This window comes from Pongo pygmaeus, chromosome 1, assembly GCF_028885625.2.
Source record: "Pongo pygmaeus isolate AG05252 chromosome 1, NHGRI_mPonPyg2-v2.0_pri, whole genome shotgun sequence".
Lineage (NCBI taxonomy): Eukaryota > Metazoa > Chordata > Mammalia > Primates > Hominidae > Pongo > Pongo pygmaeus.
In genome coordinates, this window is record NC_072373.2 from 65,070,527 (window position 1) to 65,089,649 (window position 19,123).

Below are 19,123 nucleotides of genomic sequence, written 5' to 3' on the forward strand. Positions count from 1 at the left end.
TTTGTGTCTATCTGGTAAAGAGCCAGACAGAGAAAATGGAGGAAAGAAAAAAAAAAGGTTCCATCATTTGCAATGCTCTGATTTAAGTCAGGCAGGGTCACTTTTCCTGATTATCCCCCACTGAACTTGGTTGGTGTGAATCTGTTCTACAGCTGAACTGCACACCTTAAGTTGCTGTTGGAAAGGATTTGATTCCTAGGAGAAAAATCTAGTACATATGCAGATGAACTCTACCTGGAGAGAAACATCTGAAACATTCTTCTTAGCAGAATTGATACTTAATCTTCCCTTCTCCATCCAAGACATGTTTTCTCATGCATTTTCACATTTGCACCATCTCTTCCCTTTATCTGGAAGTTCCCTATCAATCGCTTTTCCTCCCCCATGGCCCTTTTCCTCTTGGAGACCATTTAGACCTCCTAAATTTCAAATGCCACCTTCTTTATGAAATTTTTCTTATTCTCCTAGGTAAAATTTAAGGGTGTCCTTTTAATACAGTTCTACTATGATAGTTAAATAGTTCTTTACCTGCTCCTCATCTCTATATTCCTTGCTTTCAGTAAACATTTAATGTACAGATTAATGAATGAATGAATGAATGATTGGTTCTAAAACATCCAATCTCTAAGTCTTTGCCAAGATTCACTTCCTCTTTTTTTATTAAAACATACTGATTTTGTTTCTCTGTATTTTGAGATTTTCTCCATTCTTTCTGTGTTTCTGATGTACCATTCCTGAATTTAATATTGTGGTTGTTATGCTCTTAGGACTTTGATCTCACATACTGGTGAAAACAGGCACCTTAGGATCAAGATTTGTAGCAATGTGGCAGACTTTAACTCTTCTATCTTTTTGTAGTTCTCTAACTGCCATTTTTACTTTCCTGATTGTTGCTTTTATTTCTGGTTCCATAGCTCCTTCAGCTTGCGAAAACCAAAATATTTTCTTTCATGGGCATCTTCTTCAAAGTTCTTCTCTCTGTCTCTGTCTCTCTCTCTCTCTCTGCTTCTCTGCATTTAAATTTAGTTGGCCCCTGGTGACTTTCCTATAGTGCTGCATAGAATAGTTATTGGTATCTTTTTGAAAACTTTATAAAATTAAACTTGTAACAAATTAAACAATCCAGAAGTGTATTAAAAACTTTTAAATAATCTCTCATCTTTCTGAGATAACCAACCAATGTTAGCAGTTTGATGTGTAATCTTTTATATTCTTCTTAGTGCTTTATACATTTCTAAATATATGTATCATTCAGTAACTTGCCTTTTACAGTTAAAGCTATATTAAAGACATTCCTTCAAGCTAGTAGGATAGCATAACTTATTCTTTTGAAAGCTGCATTATGTTTCGTATTATGACTGTACCATAATTTATTTAACCATGTCACCATTAGGTGTCCAAATTATTTCCAGGTTTTTGTTTTGCCACTGTATACAATGATGTAGGTAACATTCTTATACATATCTTCTTAGATACGCATACTTTTTCTAGAATATTGAGATTTACTAAAATGAAACGCTGGCAGAAAGGATATGGGTCTTTTTCATTTTAATGGATGTTGCAAGTTGCATTCCAAAAAAGGTTGTAGCAATTCACATCCCTTCCAGCAAGATATGAGAGTACATGTTTCTTCCTATTTTAGTCAGCATATTTCCCTTTATAGGTATATTTTTTGTTTTTTCTCTTTATGGATTGCCTAGTCATACGTTTTGCATTTTGCCTTCTTTATATAAGATTCTGTGTCTTTTCTAGATATTTTATAGGACCTCTCTGTTTGTGTGTGTGTGCATTTCCTATATTTACATACATACTCATAAAGAAATAGAGGTTCTATAAATTATCTAGAAAAGACACACATATAGGGACAGAGGTTACACACACACACACACACACACAATTTTCCCAACATGTCATCACACAATTTTCCCAACATGTCATCTTTTCACTTTGTTTATGTAACTTTCATAACATTTTTAGGTAATAAGAAATATTAATTCCTTTAAGGCTCCTGGGTCTTCTGTCTCACTTCAGAAGATCACTCCATCCTATTTTTACATAATATTTTCCTAAATTCTTCTGGCATTTTTACCATTTTTTACATTTTGGTCTCTAAATCGTATGGAATTTTAAAATATAAGTTAGGAGTCTTTCCAATTGAGTTGTCAGTTACTAAATACCATTTATGAAGCAAACCACTCATTTCTCCTTCAGTGAAACTACCATCTTTGCTATATATCAAACATTCTTGCATAGTTGGATCTGCTTCTAGACTTACCCTTCTCTTCTACCAATCTGTTTATTCCTGTGCCAATAATAAAACAGTTTGCTGTTTTGAGTACATTTTATTATCTGATAGGGCAACTCTCCCCTCACTGATTCTTAGAATTTCTTGGCTTCTCTTTGACATATGCTGTTCCATAGAAACTTTAAATTAATTGTATCTGGTTCTAAAACGAAAACAAGAAGTACAAATGAGATTCATTTTGAAATTATATAATTGCATACTTTACATATAAATTTGGAAAATGTTAAATATTAAGACTTTTCATTTAAGAATATACCTATAGATTTAATCAAATCTTGTTTTATGTTCTCATTATGATTTTATTTAAGCAATATGGGTCTTATACCTTTTATAATAAATTTAATTCTGTGTTTTGTAGCTTTTATTTTTATTATGAAAAGGTTTAATGGTTATATTTTTAGCTATTGTTACTACAAAGGAGTTATTGGTATTTGCATAGTCTTCTTACCAAATTTTTTTATCAATTCTAATAGTATTTTTTTATTAAAGTTGCTTTGACAGTGTATGATCACAATATGAAAATACAAATAATTTGATCTTTTTCTATATTTACATTGATTATTCTACTTTCTTGTCCGATTACGTCAGCTAGATTTCCAAAATAATATTGTATATGTAACCCTAGGAGAGTTTTTGATCACAAGCACAATCTTCATTACCAGGTAAAACAACCCTACACCTTTTCCTCTCCTTCTAATCTGGAATAATACAATCTACAAAGAAACTTAGAGATTTTTCTTTTTGTTCTCTGTTGAATTTAGGGAACCTAGGATAAATAAGCTGTAAGTAGCCAGCTACCTTCTTTCTTTGGTCTGCACCATTGGTTTCCCTAATTGCCTAATTAAATTGTAGCTTTTTCACAGTTTAGAAGACAGAGATTGTGTGGAACTCCTCAATCCACCCCCCGCTGACCCTCCCCTCCAAAAAAAACCCCTAAGAATGTAAACTTTCAGAGTCAAGTAATCCCACCTAATCAGGGTGAACATATATGCATTGTAGGGGCAGAAAGGGGTGATCCCTTTCCTCCCCATCATAAAGGGTTACAGCTGACACCCCTGGTTAAAAAAAAACAAAAACAACAGGTTAACAACAGAAAAGCATAATAATTTTATTATGTGTACGTGTGTGCACAGGAGCCATACAAAATATGAAAGGGGATAGGTGGTTGAAGCTTAAATACCGTCTTCTTAGGGTAGAGGAATACTAGGGAATGAAGAGGTCCAATGCTCAGACAATGATTGGTAAAGGATTCTCTTTGCATAGTATCTAGAGAAAGTCCCCCAGTTAATCTCTCAGCTGTCCTCAGAAGAACAGAAGAAAGGTCTGTTTGGGTGTGGTGAGGACCCCTAGTCTCTGCTCTTCTCTGATGGCTCATTTTTTTCTCGTTATTTGATGAGAGTCCTAGGGAGGGATTCTTGAGACAATTGCATTTCATTTGGAAAGAAGCTTCCTTAGATAAGAAAATTCCAGAGAGAATCCCCCCAGTTGCTTCAGGAAAGAGGATCAGAGAGATAGGGAGGCAGGGGAAGGTCAGAGACAGACTTTGGTTCTGAGGCTTATTTCTGAGACCTTTCAGTTTTCCAAGCATTCATCATGCTGAAGCACCATATTTTGGGGAATTGTTTTCTGTGCCCCAACGGTACCCACCCACACCTTCCTGCATGTCTACATTTCCTTTGTTTTTTTCTGGTTTTTAAATAAATCCTTTTCCCTCCTTTGACATTATCTTATACTTTAAACCCCAGCTCAAGTGTCACTTTCTGAAGGAACTTTTTGAAGAAACTTCTCAAATCTCCTTACAGTTCTCCCTCTGTATCTGTGGGTTCTGCACCCATGGATTCAACCAATCGTGGATAGGAAATATTCAACAAGAAAAAAGCATCTATATTGAACATACAGAGACTTTTTTTCTTGTCATTAATCTCCAAACAATACAGTATACCAATGATTTGCAAAACATTTACATTGTATTAGGTATTATAAAGTAATCTAGAGATGATTTAAAGTACATGGGAGGATGTGTGTCAGTTATATGCAAATACTGTGTCATTTTACATAAGGGACTTGAGCATCCAACATCCTCATCTCTCTTTCATAACGTGTCACAGTTGAGTTTTCTATTTATTTTCCGTGATTATTTGTATAATATCTTTTTCTCCCGTTGGACTATAAGACCCATAAGAGCAGGTATAGCATTTGGTATTGCTCCTCATTTTATCCCTAGCACTATGCAAATGATGACTTGGAAGATATTCACTGGCCAACTGCATCACAGAGGCAGAGACTGAACAGGATGTAGCATGTAGGCGTCGATGCTATTTAAGCACTTTCTTGTAGGAACCCTAAATAAAATGCCTCTAGTGGTTTCACTGTATATTCATTATAAGAAGTTTAACCCACTCTTCAGCCTTCCAGTGGATTTTACAATGACTGTATCTTATAATTCATAGGCCTAAAATAATAGAATTTTATAAATAATCTCAGTTCTTGTCTTGTGAAAGTATTTCTGATCAGTCACATTAATACCCTTAGTCATTCAAAAAAATCTATGTTATCTGTATCTTTATGACTTACTGAGTAGGAATTTCACTTTTCAAAGGAATATTATTTAAAAATATAGCAATGATATATGCTGTTTAAAATTGATTCTGTTTAATATGTTCTTATGCATAAGCTTTAGGTATCTAATACATTTTAGCCATACATTGCAAATCTCTATATATTTTAATATTATTATTGGTTAGTGTACTTCTTGGCTTACTAATGTCCACTGACGTCAGTCTTAGTTATTGTCATTCCTTCCAATTTGGAAGAACGTTTATTTTCTAACACTGACACATTTTGCACAGTGAATCTATAGGAAAATGTGACTGCATAAAGACAGTCTTCATTTCAGTGCTGATGCTCACCATTCTGCATTAACATGATTCTCTTTCACGTTTTATTTCATCTTCTTGCAAAAACCAATATGCTTTGGAAAGTGTAATAGTACATTTTTTAGAGAAGTAGCATGAGGTTTGTTTCTTTCTCATACAGATCCTGAAATGGAAAATGAAGAACAACCATCCTCTGAAAATGATTCTCAGAATCAGAGTGGTGAACAGATTTCATCAAGTTCTCAGGAGGTTGATTTGGTTGATCAAGAGTCTTCTGAGGAAAATTCTCTAAACTCTCACCCAGAATCATTATCTCTAGCAAATATGGACAATGCTGCAAGCATTTCCCCTTCTGAACAGACTTCTAATCCCACAGAAAACCATGAGACTACAAATCTTAATGGTGAATGTACAGATTTAGATAACCAGCTTCAAGAACAATCAGAAACTGAGGAAGATTCCAATCCTAATGTTAGCTGGGGTAAAAAGGTCCAGCCTATAGACTCCATATTAGCAGACTGGAATGAAGATATAGAAGCATTTGAAATGATGGAGAAGGATGAGCTATGACTTGCTAAACAATCTGTTGGTAGGTATTTAAAAAGAAAAGGTAAACTGTGTGTGGTTAATAGACACCCTAATACTAAGCAGGCTTTCTAATGGGAGGCTTTAAGTATGGTGATGAACAACCACGTTCTGACTGGCGTAGTTATCGTAGGAATCTGGAGCATGCTGTGTTAGAATTGACCTTGTTTAAAACTGTCCCATCAAAAATGGAAATCCACAGTTCCCCCTTCAAATGCAGCACTGCACCACCCTGCAACACCTCAGGCCAGGGAAAGATTACTGAGCATTCCTGCGAACCAGATTTCTGTAGTCTCTGGATAGACAAGAAACAAAATTCATTTAGTAGTGGAGTGGGGAATAGGAGTTTGGATAGCCTTCTAATTAAAGGAAGCTCGCCTTTCTTGGTTTGGGGGTTAGGGGCTCTTTTGGGAAGATGCATCCGAGTATTGTGGCATTCTGATTATGCTGCCTTCACAAAACACTCTAAGTGACCTAAGTGGTTATGAAGCAAATGCATTTATGGTGAAAACAGTCTTTGCTCATCGCTTTCTCTTGTTTCATTTAGTGACAAATGATCAAGATGACTTGATTTTTTTTCCTTCTTAACAATGTCTTTTTTATTTAAACCAAAGGTGAAGCCAGTGTACTTTCTCAGTGAGTTCTCTGCATAAAGACTAATCAGTGGGACCAGGTAAAAAGGTCATATAATACATTGTGGAGATTGCTTACTTAATACTTCTGAAAAATGGAGTAAGGGAGAAACTATAATGTTGCAATATGAACCTCCCATTGGGCCTTCCATAGGGAAAGCTGTGACTACTCTGAAATGGAACCTAGCATTATATCCTTGTAGGGTAGATTATAAATCGTTTCCAGTTCATTTCTCTTAGAGGTGATTACCTCTAGCCATCAGCCTTACTCCATCCCATGTTTGGTATGCAATTTGAGCCACAAGGCTCATATCGCCAACAGCTATATACATTTTGTTCCATTTTTCTGTCTTACAGAGCCATGATAAAACTGTGGTTAGTGATTTAAAATTCCTGGAGTAACTACTGTTTTTCTCCTTTGAAACTTAGGTTTCTAAAGTTGCACCTAAGGAGTCTGTCACATTTTCTGTTGAATCATGGTTTTTGTTTTTGTTTTTAACAGATATTCCTTCTGATACAGACTTGAAAATTAGTCTATGGTGACCTGTGTTTAAAAAAAAAAAAGTACAATACAAGTACATATAGCTATATAGCTTAATGAGAACTCCCCCCCCCCTTTTTTTTTTTTTGGTTGTTGTTGTTGTTGTTGTTGTTGTAGTAGTAGTCTGGTGCTGGCCACATTTAAGTCTTAAAAATTTTTAAATTTTGTTGTTGATGTCTGTAGACAGCCCTGTAGTTGAAATCATGGCTTTATTCATTTTATTTATTTTTTAAACTTGCCTGAATTAGTTCTAAAGGAATATTTAAGAGACGTAATTTTCTTCTCTTTACCATAACATTACACAAAACTTTTTCCTAAAACACGGTTGTGAGGTACTGATGAGCTATAAGTGGAGCTGTTAAAAACAGCAGTGCTGTATTGTAGTTTTGTATATTCGTGTACAGTATGTTTAGATCCCAGGTAAATATATTCTTTTCTGAGAGGATAAATACCTGCATTCAGATATTCCAGGTAAATATAATTGAGTCAGGGAGTAGTAAATCTGATGGAGAATTCACTTTGGGGAGGGGGAAAAAGAATAGTATGCAAGACCGTTATTGGCTTTTAATTAACCAAAATGGACATTTTTAGTCTCTCTGCATGTGAGATTTGGTGTAACAAGATAGAACTATAATATATATATAGTATACGGAAGGATAGATATAGTGCTTTGTTCATTTTAATTGCAAAGCTACCGAAATAGCTGAAGCTTAATTACTTGACTTGCCTTGATTTATAGGACTGGGGCTTGAAGAAAATGAGCAGATGTTCCTCTAAGACATTGATTACAGAAGCCTTATATACATGGATTTGATTTTGTATTTGTAGCTGAAAGTCATTGTTGTCTAAAACTAACTTTTCTAAGTTATCAAAACAACCTAATTTCTTTTCCAACAAGGAGAACTTAATGGCATGAAGGATTGTGTGACACATTGGAAAAGCCAGCTTACTGCCACTCTCTTCCTTTGGCCATTAGAGGGAGGTGTTGCCTTTCATTGACACTTAGAAGCAAATTTTTCACTTGTTTAGAAAAGTAAATCCTTAAAAAAAGAAAAGGAAAAAATTTAACCAATTTTTCTTAATACCCAGAAGGAATTATACTCAATATTTCCCTAGTTAAGAAAAGAGGATATAATGTTCGTCTAAAAAACTCCAACGTTGTAATCAACTCTACATTCATTTACTTACTTGACATACTGCCACAAAGTAGTTTTTGAGTTCATTAAAAATTCCAAAGGCATTAGTTGTTTTTTTTTTTTTTTTTAGTGTTTGGTTTTTTAGTTAACTTCTATAGACATTTTAGTAACTTGCTAAAGATTCAGGGGATTCTATGAAACCCCGAATTTAGAAACATCTGGTCTACCTCAGTTAAATGTTGACTGCTTAGAAATATAGCCGAAGTGATCACCACAGCCATAAAATTGTTTAAGAAAGATTTATGTAATGTTTACAAATCTGGAATCAAGTAAGGATTTTAGCTGAAAGTTAAGAGATATTAGAGCAAGTATTTAATTCAGGTATTTTTAAGTTTTAAAACTTAACCTGTTTACCTACTAAAAATAGCTAGAGTTTTTTTCTGCATATAAAAGTTCAATTGAAATGATATGCCCTTATTTGCAATACTTTTCCCATAAAGTTTTAAGTGTGAAAGAATTGTAATTTACTAGATATGTTTGGTATGGGATATTTTGTTAGGCAAGTTTTCTTGTTTCTTCTTAAATTGCAATAGGCTTCCAAAAAGAGTATAATTGTTTCAGAACAAATTAACTCTTGGCATTATATGTCTCCCTTTTTCTTTACAGTATTAGTAAAATGAAAAATTGTACACTTTCTGATTTTAACTTCACTAATGTAATTACTCTCTCAAGAAGCTTTTAAAATTTAAATTACCATCACACAACCTTTTTATAGTAAAGCCAACATTTGTTCTCTCACCAAACCCCATGCCAAATTCATCATGAAGAGAGCTCAGCATAAGTAATTCAAATACTGCTTATAATTTTAGAGGGGGGTAGAATTTAGTAAATATTCCAGCCGGTCGTTTTATGCACAAGGCTTCAGTCAGAACATAGAAAAAAAAAAACATTCTGTGAATGAAATATTGTATGTTCAGATTTTATAAAAGACATTTTTAAAAGCCCGATTTACAGCCGTATATTTTCTTATGATGTAATTTATGAAAAAGATGTCTGTACTAACAGGTGCTGTAACACTACTGTTGTTGGATTTTATTGTTTGGTGATAAATGTATACAATATTTCTAAGGGAAACTATGTACTGTGATGTAAAAGTCTGGGCAAAATGTATATAATCCTGTATATAATTGTGTATTTGATTATAATTACTGATTGTAAAGATTTAATAAAATATGTAAATATTCCAGTTTAGTTTTAATTTGAATTTTTATAATCACTGTGCATATCTTTATACTTTTATGTCTTGATGTTTATCACTCTGTTTTCCTTTTTTTGTGTGTGTTTTTTAAACTTTCATTTTATCCTCAGGGGAGTGAATTCTGGGGACATTTTAGGCTGTAGAAACCCAAGCTTGTGGACTAAAGTAAGGATTTTGGACTTTGTTCTAAGAAATCACTGAAGGTTTTTCAACAAGTCAGTAGCATGCACAAAGGTAATGCTAAGTGAACAAAACTCTAGAATTGTATATAAATTATGATCCAGCGCTTGCTCACTCTCTCCATACACATATATACATACACATTTTATATATACACACACAAACATATATACAATGACATTGACTCATTTATTCAACAAAGACTAAGCACGTGCGTGCCTTCTGTATGCCAGGCACTATTATAGGACCTGGGGTTGTAGTGGACAAATGGACAAAATGTAGTAAAGAAGATAGAAAATAAAGTAGTAAATAAAAAGGACAATGAGCTTATGAAGAAAAAATTATGGTGAGGGGATAGAGAGTGACGGAAATCATGGAGTGAGTTAAATAGCCAAAATACTAACAGTGCTTATCTTGGATTGTAGGCAATTGCTATTTCCTTATTTGTATATGTCAGTATTTTCGTAAGTTTCCAAAATAAGCATTATGCTTTTAGAAATAAAGTAGTTTAGGTCAGCAAAAGAAGAGAACATGAAAAATACACACAAGGTGGGGCCTGGTGGTGCACACCTATAATCTCGTCTCCTCCTCAAGAAGCTGAGGTTGGGAGGATCACTTGTGCCCAGAACTTTGAGACCAGCCTGGGCAACATAGGAGACCCTGTCTCAAAAACAAAACAAAATCACCCCAGAATCCTCCTATCGTGTGTTTCTGCACGATTCAACCAATTCCATATGTACTGCACACCTACCATGGACATAAGCAGCATTTGGCTGGGACTCAAAACCTTGAGAGGATGTGAGGTTTACCAAGAAGACTGTGTGGAATAGGGAAAACCTTGAGAGGATATGAGGTTTACCAAGAAGACTGTGTGGAATAGGGAAGAGAGATCTAAAATAGAGCCCTGAGATTCCTAGAATCTGGGGACAGCAGAGGAGGAAGGACTTTTGTAGAAGGGAATGAAAAAGAGCAGTTGGAGAAGTGGGAGGAAAACAAGGCTGGAGCAGTGTATAAAAACCAAGAAAGCATTTCAAGGAGGGAGTGGCAAATAGCCTGAAACCCCTAAAAAGTAGTTTCTTGGTTTTAGCAACCTTTTCTGAAGTCCCCTACCCCACTAAATATCCACAGGAGACAGTGGGTACTTGGTGCAGGCAGACTGTTGCTATGGAAGAATGTGTGGCTCCATCTTTTAACATTTGAGAAAAACCAGAAATTCAGGTGAAGTCTTAGTTTAAGACATTGTTCAAGTTAAACAAAATATATGTGACAGCAATGGTCTCCAGTTTGCAACCTCCAAGCTGTCAGATCCCTACCTCCACATGTGTATGTACAAGGAAGACCCCATTCGTTTTTAGAGGATCATTTACCAATTTCCAGTTCCAAATTTATCATATGCACCACAGACCTCTTTCAACTGTTGAGATTTTCATATGTCTTAACGGCCCTGGTGGTGATTAAGTGGCTTTTTAAATGTAGATTATTCATTTAATCAAGTAGGTCAATGGAAAGTGGACATCCATTCACCTTCCTACAATTACTCTTTTTAAAAAATTTTTTTGAGACAGGGTCTCGCTATGTTGCCCAGGCTGGAGTGCAGTGGCTGTTCACAGGTGAGAACATAGTGCACTGCAGCATTGAACTCCTGGCCTTAAGCAGTCCTTCCACATCAGCCTCCCAAGTAACTGGGATTACAGGCACCTGCCACCACGCCTGGCTTCACCTTTCTACATTTTCTAATGTCAATCTTTGAGACCATCTTTAACCTGAGGCAATGAAAGTTTCTCTCTTGAATCCAGTTCAGGTCTTGCTTCCATCAACTGGTCTGGCCAGACTGCTGACTCAGCTTCACCCCACCTTCTTCCTTCTGTGGTTCCTGGTGGCTCACTGTCTCCAGGAGCCCCATCCAAGCCACATACTCCCCTAGGGTGTATCTGTAGGCTTCTGCTCAGCTCAACAGTGGTTCCTTCAAGTTCCAGCAACACCTCAAAGAGGACTGGTCCAGGCCAGCTCTCTAATAAGCTATATGAACACTGGTATCATCCTTGCCGTCCTAATAATAAAAAGAACCAACACTTTTTCTTTTTTTTTTTGAGACAGAGTTTTACTGTGTCATCCAGGCTGGAGTGCAGTGGTGCAATCTCGGGACACTGCAACTTTTGCCTCCCAGGTTCAAGCGGTTCTCCTGCCTCAGCCATCCTAGTAGTTGGGATTACAGGCGTGTGCCACCATAACCAGCTAATTTTTGTATTTTTAGTAGAGATAGGATTTCGCTATGTTGACCAGGTTGCTCTCGAACTCCTGACCTCAAGTGATCTGACCGCCTCAGCCTCCCAAAGTGCTGAGATTACAGGTGTGAGCTATCGCACCTAGTCAGAACCACCACTTTTTGAACCCTCACTAGGCATTAACATATACAGAGTGCTCTACATATGTGATTCCTTATCCATATGGCAACCTTGCAAAATATCTATAATTTCATTTAAGCGGCTTGCCCAAAGCCACAGAGCAAGTTAGATGGGCCTGGGATTTGAACCTGGATTAGCCTGATTTCTGTGGTACAGACTGACTCTCCTAACTATGCACAATTATCTATTTGAACCAACTGTGTATAATATGGCTGCTATGAAGGCTGACTCAGATACCCTTACAAACAACATTTACCTGCCAACCAGCCAGCTACCAAAGGGATCTGGGAGTTGAAGGTACTTAAAGGACCTGCAGTGGTTGTAGTGGACAAATGGACAAAATGTAGTAAAGAAGATAGAAAATAAAGTAAATAAAAAGGACAATGAGTTTATGAAGAAAAAATTATGGTGAGGGGCTAGAGAGTGACTCCCCAAAGGGGTGGGAATAGGAGAAAGGACTGCTTACAGCTTCTGGCCTTATGGTCTCTTGAGTCAGAGGATACTTATCAGACTTCAAAATGGTAGATACAAGAGACAAGTCTTCTTGTTTCCAAGGCAACTACCAATTTCTCTGATCTTTGGCTCCAACATTTAATCATCTGCTGTCACAATGGCCCCACCTAGGAAACATCTACAAACCACGCCAGAAACCCATGTATGTGTTTTACCAGCTTATTATTGGCTTGGGAGCCACTTGAGAAAAAGGAAAAGTTTGGCCTCGTCGCTATTGTCTCACCTCTGCCAGTGTCTAGCTCTTGAAAGGCACTCACTAAGCTCTTGTGGGGTGAACTGAATGAAACACCTGGTTCGGAATGAGTGGATGTTTTCTGTCACTTCCCCAAATCACATTTATCCTGAAAGGGCTAGGATTTGCAATCACAGAAATGTCAAAGAAACGATGTGCCAATTTTGAAGACGGTTGTATAAAGATAGCCCTAAAAATCTTTTTTTATTGGAAGTAAACATTGAAGAGAGCGCAATTCATGTGAGGGTCTCAGAATTTTAGAGCCAAAAGATTTTTTAAATTGTCACGCCATTGATTCTCCTCATTGGACAGAGAAGAAAACAGATGCCAGAGGTGGGAAGTGACTTGACCAAGGTCACACATCTCCAGAACTGATTGTGCTCTTAGGCAGCGTGAAGGTTCTGGCACAGCTGCTTCACAGTCATCCTCAGGCCTTACAGCCTGAGTTTCTCCACTCTATTCAAGTTAACATTCAGCCAGAGGGATAATTACTAACTTCAGAACTTCAGAGCTGCCCCTGAGATGCCTTGGCAAAACTCCAGGGCTCCACTGAATACAGTGTAAAAACTACTGACTTAGATAATGTATTGTTCCTCATTTAAACTTTTAGCACGTTCAAGCAAAAATGTCTTTTAATTCCCTGAAAACTGGCTATTCTGATTAGCAGCCTTTATTCTCTTCCTTTCCTGATGAGTAAACTCATTAATGAAAGAATACATCCTGTACTTTCTTTTGTGTGTTCATCTGAATTAACACAAGTGTGGGCAGAGCTCAAAATGCTGAGACCAAGATACAGATCCTTTGCCGGGTGGGCCCTCTTGTGGATCTCAAAGCCAAGGGTTCCCAAGCTTTGTGGTGATGACAAAAATGGTCCTCTTTAGACCAAAATCACTGAATGTGACATTCTAAATTTGAAATTCTGAGTAAGAGCTACGGGAAAGAATAGTAACCTGTTTATCTCTGTATTGGTAAGGCAATAATGGAAAATTCTAGGCTAACCAAGTGAGAGACATCTCATTTTAAGCCAGTACTTTCTAAACCTCTGTAAGGCTGAGCATGGTGGCTCACACCTGCAATCCCAGCACTTTGGGAGGCCAAGGCGGGCGGATCACCTGAGGCCAGGAGTTCAAGACCAGCCCGGCCGACATGGTGAAACCCTGTCTCTACAAAAATACAAAAATTAGCCGGGCATGGTGGTGGGCACCTGTAATTCCCAGCTACTCAGGAGGCTGAGGCAGGAGAATTGCTTGAACCCGGGAGGCAGAGGTTTCAGTGAGCCGAGATGGCACCACTGCACTCCAGCCTAGGCGACAGGGGTTGTGGGTGGGACAAAAACAAAATCAATCTTCTGCGAAACTCTCTACTATCTTTGTAATAATAATGCTCATTTATTGGCTGTTTACATTTATCAGGTACTTAGAACTTATGGTTTTGTAAGACCTGTGTGAGACAGATACCTTTGTTATTCCCATTTTATTGATGAGAAAACAGGCTTAGCAATGGAGTTTTAACTGAAATCAAAGAAATACGTTGGCTAAATTAAACAGGCAAGTGTGTGAGGGTAGATGCAGGAAAAAGAGAAGGCTCCTGGAGGGTTCTAGTAGTGGTACCAAGAATCTGGGGGAGGGCAATTGACATTTTCTCAACCTTTATTATGCATAACAGAAGTCACATGTATCCCATAAGTATGAAAATATCGTGTATCAATACAAGAAAAAGAGGACAGACCCTGGCGCCAGACTGCTGAGCTTAAAATCCCAGTTCCAGCCCTTACTCTGTATGACCTTGAAATGGGTCTCTCAGTTTCCTTATCTGTGAAGTGGGGATAAAAATAGAACCTGATTCAAAGGATGGCTGTATTCAAAGCAGGTGGCTCACCGCCAAACTGACTGTGAGAATGCAGCACAATTGCTACCATCAGCTATTGTATAAAGTGCCGCATGCAAATATGTTTTCAGTCCCCTCCTCCTACTGTCCCTCCGGATTGCTGTCCTTGAGTTTCACTTGTAAGTTCTGTGTGAATCAGTTCTGGGTGACTGCCTGAGGCAGTTTGGGCTGGGTGATGTATCCTTTGACTTCTGATAGGTCTGGGTAGAGATGCAGGAAGAGTATCTACCTGCTGAAACTGACCTAATTGTCTCAATCTCTCAAAAGACAGCAGAAAAATAGCGCTTGAAACAATAATGAGCTTTCAGAAGCCAGGCGTTTAGGGGGAGAAAAGATCAAGGAGTGGCCTGAATTGCTTACACAACTTTTCTGTGACTGGAGTAAGAAATTGACTCTCAGCACGAGACAAAGTGCACATGAGGGAGGGCACGTCCTCAGGACATCAGCCTGTTCTCGTGGTCACCGTCCTGAGAATCCCCAGGAGTGGGCCAGCCAAGTGGGGATGCCAGCCAGCTCTCCAGCACAGGGCCTCCAGCTGCCTCCCAATAGCGCTGGCAGAGATGGACAAGGCGACAGCCTGGGCGTCCGGCCACAGGAGAACCACCACCATGGAAAGCGTGTGCTTCAGAGTGTGTGGCACACCCAGAGCCCGAGGGACGAGGCTGCAAAGTGCCAGTGTCTTTGTACAATCTCCAAAAACCAGAAAAAGCTCAAAATGGTCAGAGGCTTATGGGAACAGAGGTAAAGAGGACTTTGAATAGAAACGACAATTATTCCAATAAAGTACTGGCTTCACAAGAAAAACAAACAAAACTGCTTTCCTGGGAATTCTAACCTCACCATCAAAAACGGACATTGCACAACTCATCCCTCTGGAACAAGTCGGGAGAGCATCTCCCTGGTGTAGGCTTGGACCACGCAGAGCCTTGTAGATTCAGAGTAGGGCATCATTTTTCCTTGGTTCTTGAGGCCTGCATCTTGTTGTTGCTTCTTTATTTTCTCCCAAATTTTCTCTCTCATGTATAAGAACCAGAATTCCTGAGGCCGTAGATACCAGAGCTTGATTAAAAAGTATTTGATCTTGTAAATGCAGAATTAGTTACTTGCTGTGTGACTTTAGCAAGTTACCTAACTTCTCTGAGACTCGGTTTTCTCCTCTATAGAATGCTAGTTTTGTCTGCCCAATATGCTTTCCTCTTTGTCCTCTGTTACTGAGCCCCACCCCAACGACCACATGAACACCACTGTAGAAATAAAGGCTATCATATACAGTTACTTCGATAGCATCCCTTGCAGTCCTGGGACAGGCTCATTGCTTAATTCTGCCAGTCATGCACATGCCCTGGACTTTGATTTGGAGCTTTGAATTCGTGGCAGGATCACACACAATCTGTTCATAAGAGAGTGGTGGTAGCCACTACATTTGGTCTCCAGAGACACAGAAACAACACCTGGGCCCTGGGAGGCTGGGGAAGAGGTGATGCTGAGAGGTCCATGGCCTGTGTGTGTGTGTGTGTGTGTGTGTTAGAGAGACAGAGACAGAGACACTTGATTCCTACACCCCGTGTTTCCACAGAGAAGGCCCTCCTTAAGGTAAACCCCTGGCTTGCCTTTCCGTCCATCAGTTACCTGATTGGTGAGTTGGGAGCCAGCCTACCTGTCTGTGGAAAACACCCTTCCTGGTACTTTTGACTTTGTAGTGAAAGCAGTCTCAGCCCTGGAGGGGAAGGAGTGTGTGGATGAGGGGAAGCCCGGGTTTTCTTGCTCTGCCAGTGCCGAGGTGGGGGTGAGGGTGTAAATCTGCCTAATGTCCGAATGAGGTGTTAGCACTCCTGTATTAGTCCATAAGTCCATCTGCTTTTTAAAATCTTCATTTTATGTCAGAAGGAAATTTTATATGACCATCGTTAATAGAAAAATGGTCTTTGTAACTTCAAGCACAGAATAATTTTTCAACACACAATTATTTTTTAAAGAACGTATTTTTCCATGTACCACTTAAAAGGATCTTCAGACCAGTGGTATATGAATTTTACTTTGGGAAATACTGTGGTACGCTCTAAATTCCCTGGTTGTTTTTGTGTTTTAACAGAGACAGCCTATTATTTGTCCTGAGGTAAGAAATAATCGACTACATTAAAATGAACCTTAAAGAGTATTTATAGAGTAACATCAAATTAGTAGGTTCTCATGGCAATTATGCAACTTTCACTTTCTCTTGATTACTGTACTTTCTAGTAAGTGTTGAAATCAGGTAGTGTGAGTCCTCCAATTTTGTTATTTTCAGGATTGTTATTTCAAGATTTGTTACTTTCCATCTTGATGCCCCTTTTCAGCCTATTATAGTTCCTTTGCATTTCCATATAAATTTTACAATAGACTTGTCAATTACTTCAAAAAAGCATAGCCAGGCATGGTGGCTTAAGCCTTTAGTTCCAGCTACCAGGGAGACTGAGGGGGGAGGATGGCTTGAAGTTGCAGTGTGCTTTTGATCACAACTCCAACCTCAGTGACAGAGCAAAACCCCATATCTTAAAGAAAAAGAAAATGCCTGATTATATTTTGATAAGAATTGTATTTAATCTAGAACAGACACTTTTTAAAACGTAGCGTCAGCTGGGCATGGTGGCTCATACCTGTAATCCCAGCACTTTGAGAGGCTGAGGTGAGTGGATCACTTGAACTCAAGAGTTTGAGACTAGCCCGGGCAATGTGGCAAACTTTGTCTCTACAAAAAGTACAACAATTAGCCAGGTATGGTTGTGTGCATCTGTGTAGTTCCAGCTACTCAGGAGGTTGAGGTGAGAGAATCACTTGAGCCTGGGGAGGTTGAGGGTTGGACCTAGGGATGGAAATGCTTGTCATAGTGTAAAATATAGGATTATTTGTATGTCTTCTTTTGGGAAATGCTTATTCAGGTCCTTTGCCCATTCTTTAATCAAATTGTTTGTTTTCTTGCTATTGAGCTATTTCAGTGAGCTATATCCTGCAGTGAGCCATGACTGTGCCACTGCACTGCAGCCTGAGTGAAAGAGAAAGACCCTGTCTCAACAAAGAAACAAATAAAAAAATGAGTCATCCATTCAATGAACATGATATGTCCGTTCATTTAATTAGGACTTTAATGTCTCTCAACAATATTTTGAAGCTTCTAATGTAGAGTTTTTGCATATCTTTTGTCATATTTATGATCACATGGAATTGTTTTTAAATTGTATTTTCAAATTATTTGTTGATAATATACAGAGCTATAATTAATTTTTTATATTGACCTATGTCATACAACTTTGTAAATTCACTTATTAGTTCTAGTAACGTTTTTGTAAATTCTTTGGGATTTTCTATGTAAAAAATTGTGCTGTCTGTCAAGAAAAGACTGTTTTACTTTTTCACTTCCAGTCTTTATTGATGACTTTATTTCTCTTTTTGGCTTCATAAAAGAGATGGCTAGGACATCTAGTACAATGTTGAATAGAGGAGGTGAGAGTGAACATTCTTGCCTTATTCATGAAACTAGGGAGAAAGTATTCAATATTTCATTATTATATATGATGTTAATTATACACTTTTCAGAGATGGCCTTTTTCAGGTTAAGTAACTTCTCTATTTCTAATTTGCTGAGAATTTGATCATAAATGGCTATTGAATTTTGTCAAATACTTTGATTCATCTATTGCATAAATTGTGTAGTTTTTCTCCTTTATACTGTTTACCATGGTGAACTACATTCACTGATTTTCAAATATTAAACCAACCTTGTATTCCTGTGTTGAGGGAAGTCAGGGACGCTGAATGGAGGGACTGGCTGGAGGCCAGTCAGAGGAACATAAATTGTGAAGATTTCATCTTAATATGGACATTTATCAGTTCCCAAATAATACTTTTATAATTTCTTATGCCTGGCTTTACTTTAATCTCTTAATCCTGTTATTTTTGTAAGCTGAGGACATATGTCACCTCAGGACCATTGTGATAATTGTGTTAACTGTACAAATTGATTGTAAAACGTGTGTTTGAACAATATGAAATCAGTGCACCTTGAAAAAGAAGAGAATAATAGTGATTTTTAGGGAACAAGGGAAGACAACTATAAGGTCTGACTGCCTGTGGGGTTGGGCAAAAAGAGCCATATTTTTCTTTTTGCAGAGAGCCTATAAATGGATGTGCAAGTAGAAGAGATATCGCTAAATTCTTTTCCTAGCAAGGAATATTAATATTAATACCCTGGGAAAGGAATGCGTTTCTGGGATGAGGTCTATAAACAGCCGCTCTGGGAATGTCTGTCTTGTGCAGTTGAGGTAAGGACTGAGATACGCCCTGGCCTCCTGCAGAACCCTCAGGCTTACTAGGGTGGGGAAAAACTCTGCCCTGGTAAATTTGCAGTCAGACCAGTTCTCTGCTCTCAAACCCTGCTCTCTGTTGTTTAAGATGTTTATCAAGACAATAAATACATGCACTGCTGAGCATAGACCCATATCAGCGGTTCTGCTTTTGCCCTTTGTCCTGTTCCCTCAGAAGCATGTGATCTTTGTTAGACCCTTATTAGTAGTTCTGCTTTTTGCCCTCAGAAGCA

At 38.0% G+C, this 19,123-nt stretch overlaps 1 protein-coding gene across 5 annotated transcripts in view; it reads left to right on the top strand.

Moving 5' to 3' along the window:
• The window catches only part of EDEM3 (ER degradation enhancing alpha-mannosidase like protein 3), a 65,627-nt gene extending 56,306 nt beyond the window's left edge, over positions 1–9,321 (top strand). For 3 of the 5 annotated variants that reach the window (XM_054475196.2, XM_054475206.2, XM_063648124.1), the window contains one exon: positions 5,342–9,321. In XM_054475196.2, coding sequence (XP_054331171.1) covers positions 5,342–5,751 — 410 coding nt within the window. In that variant the 3' untranslated portion in view covers positions 5,752–9,321. The remainder of the gene's footprint in view (positions 1–5,341) is intronic. The other 2 variants (XM_054475158.2, XM_054475181.2) reach the window with 1 other exon arrangement.
• Positions 9,322–19,123: the final 9,802 nt, after the last annotated feature.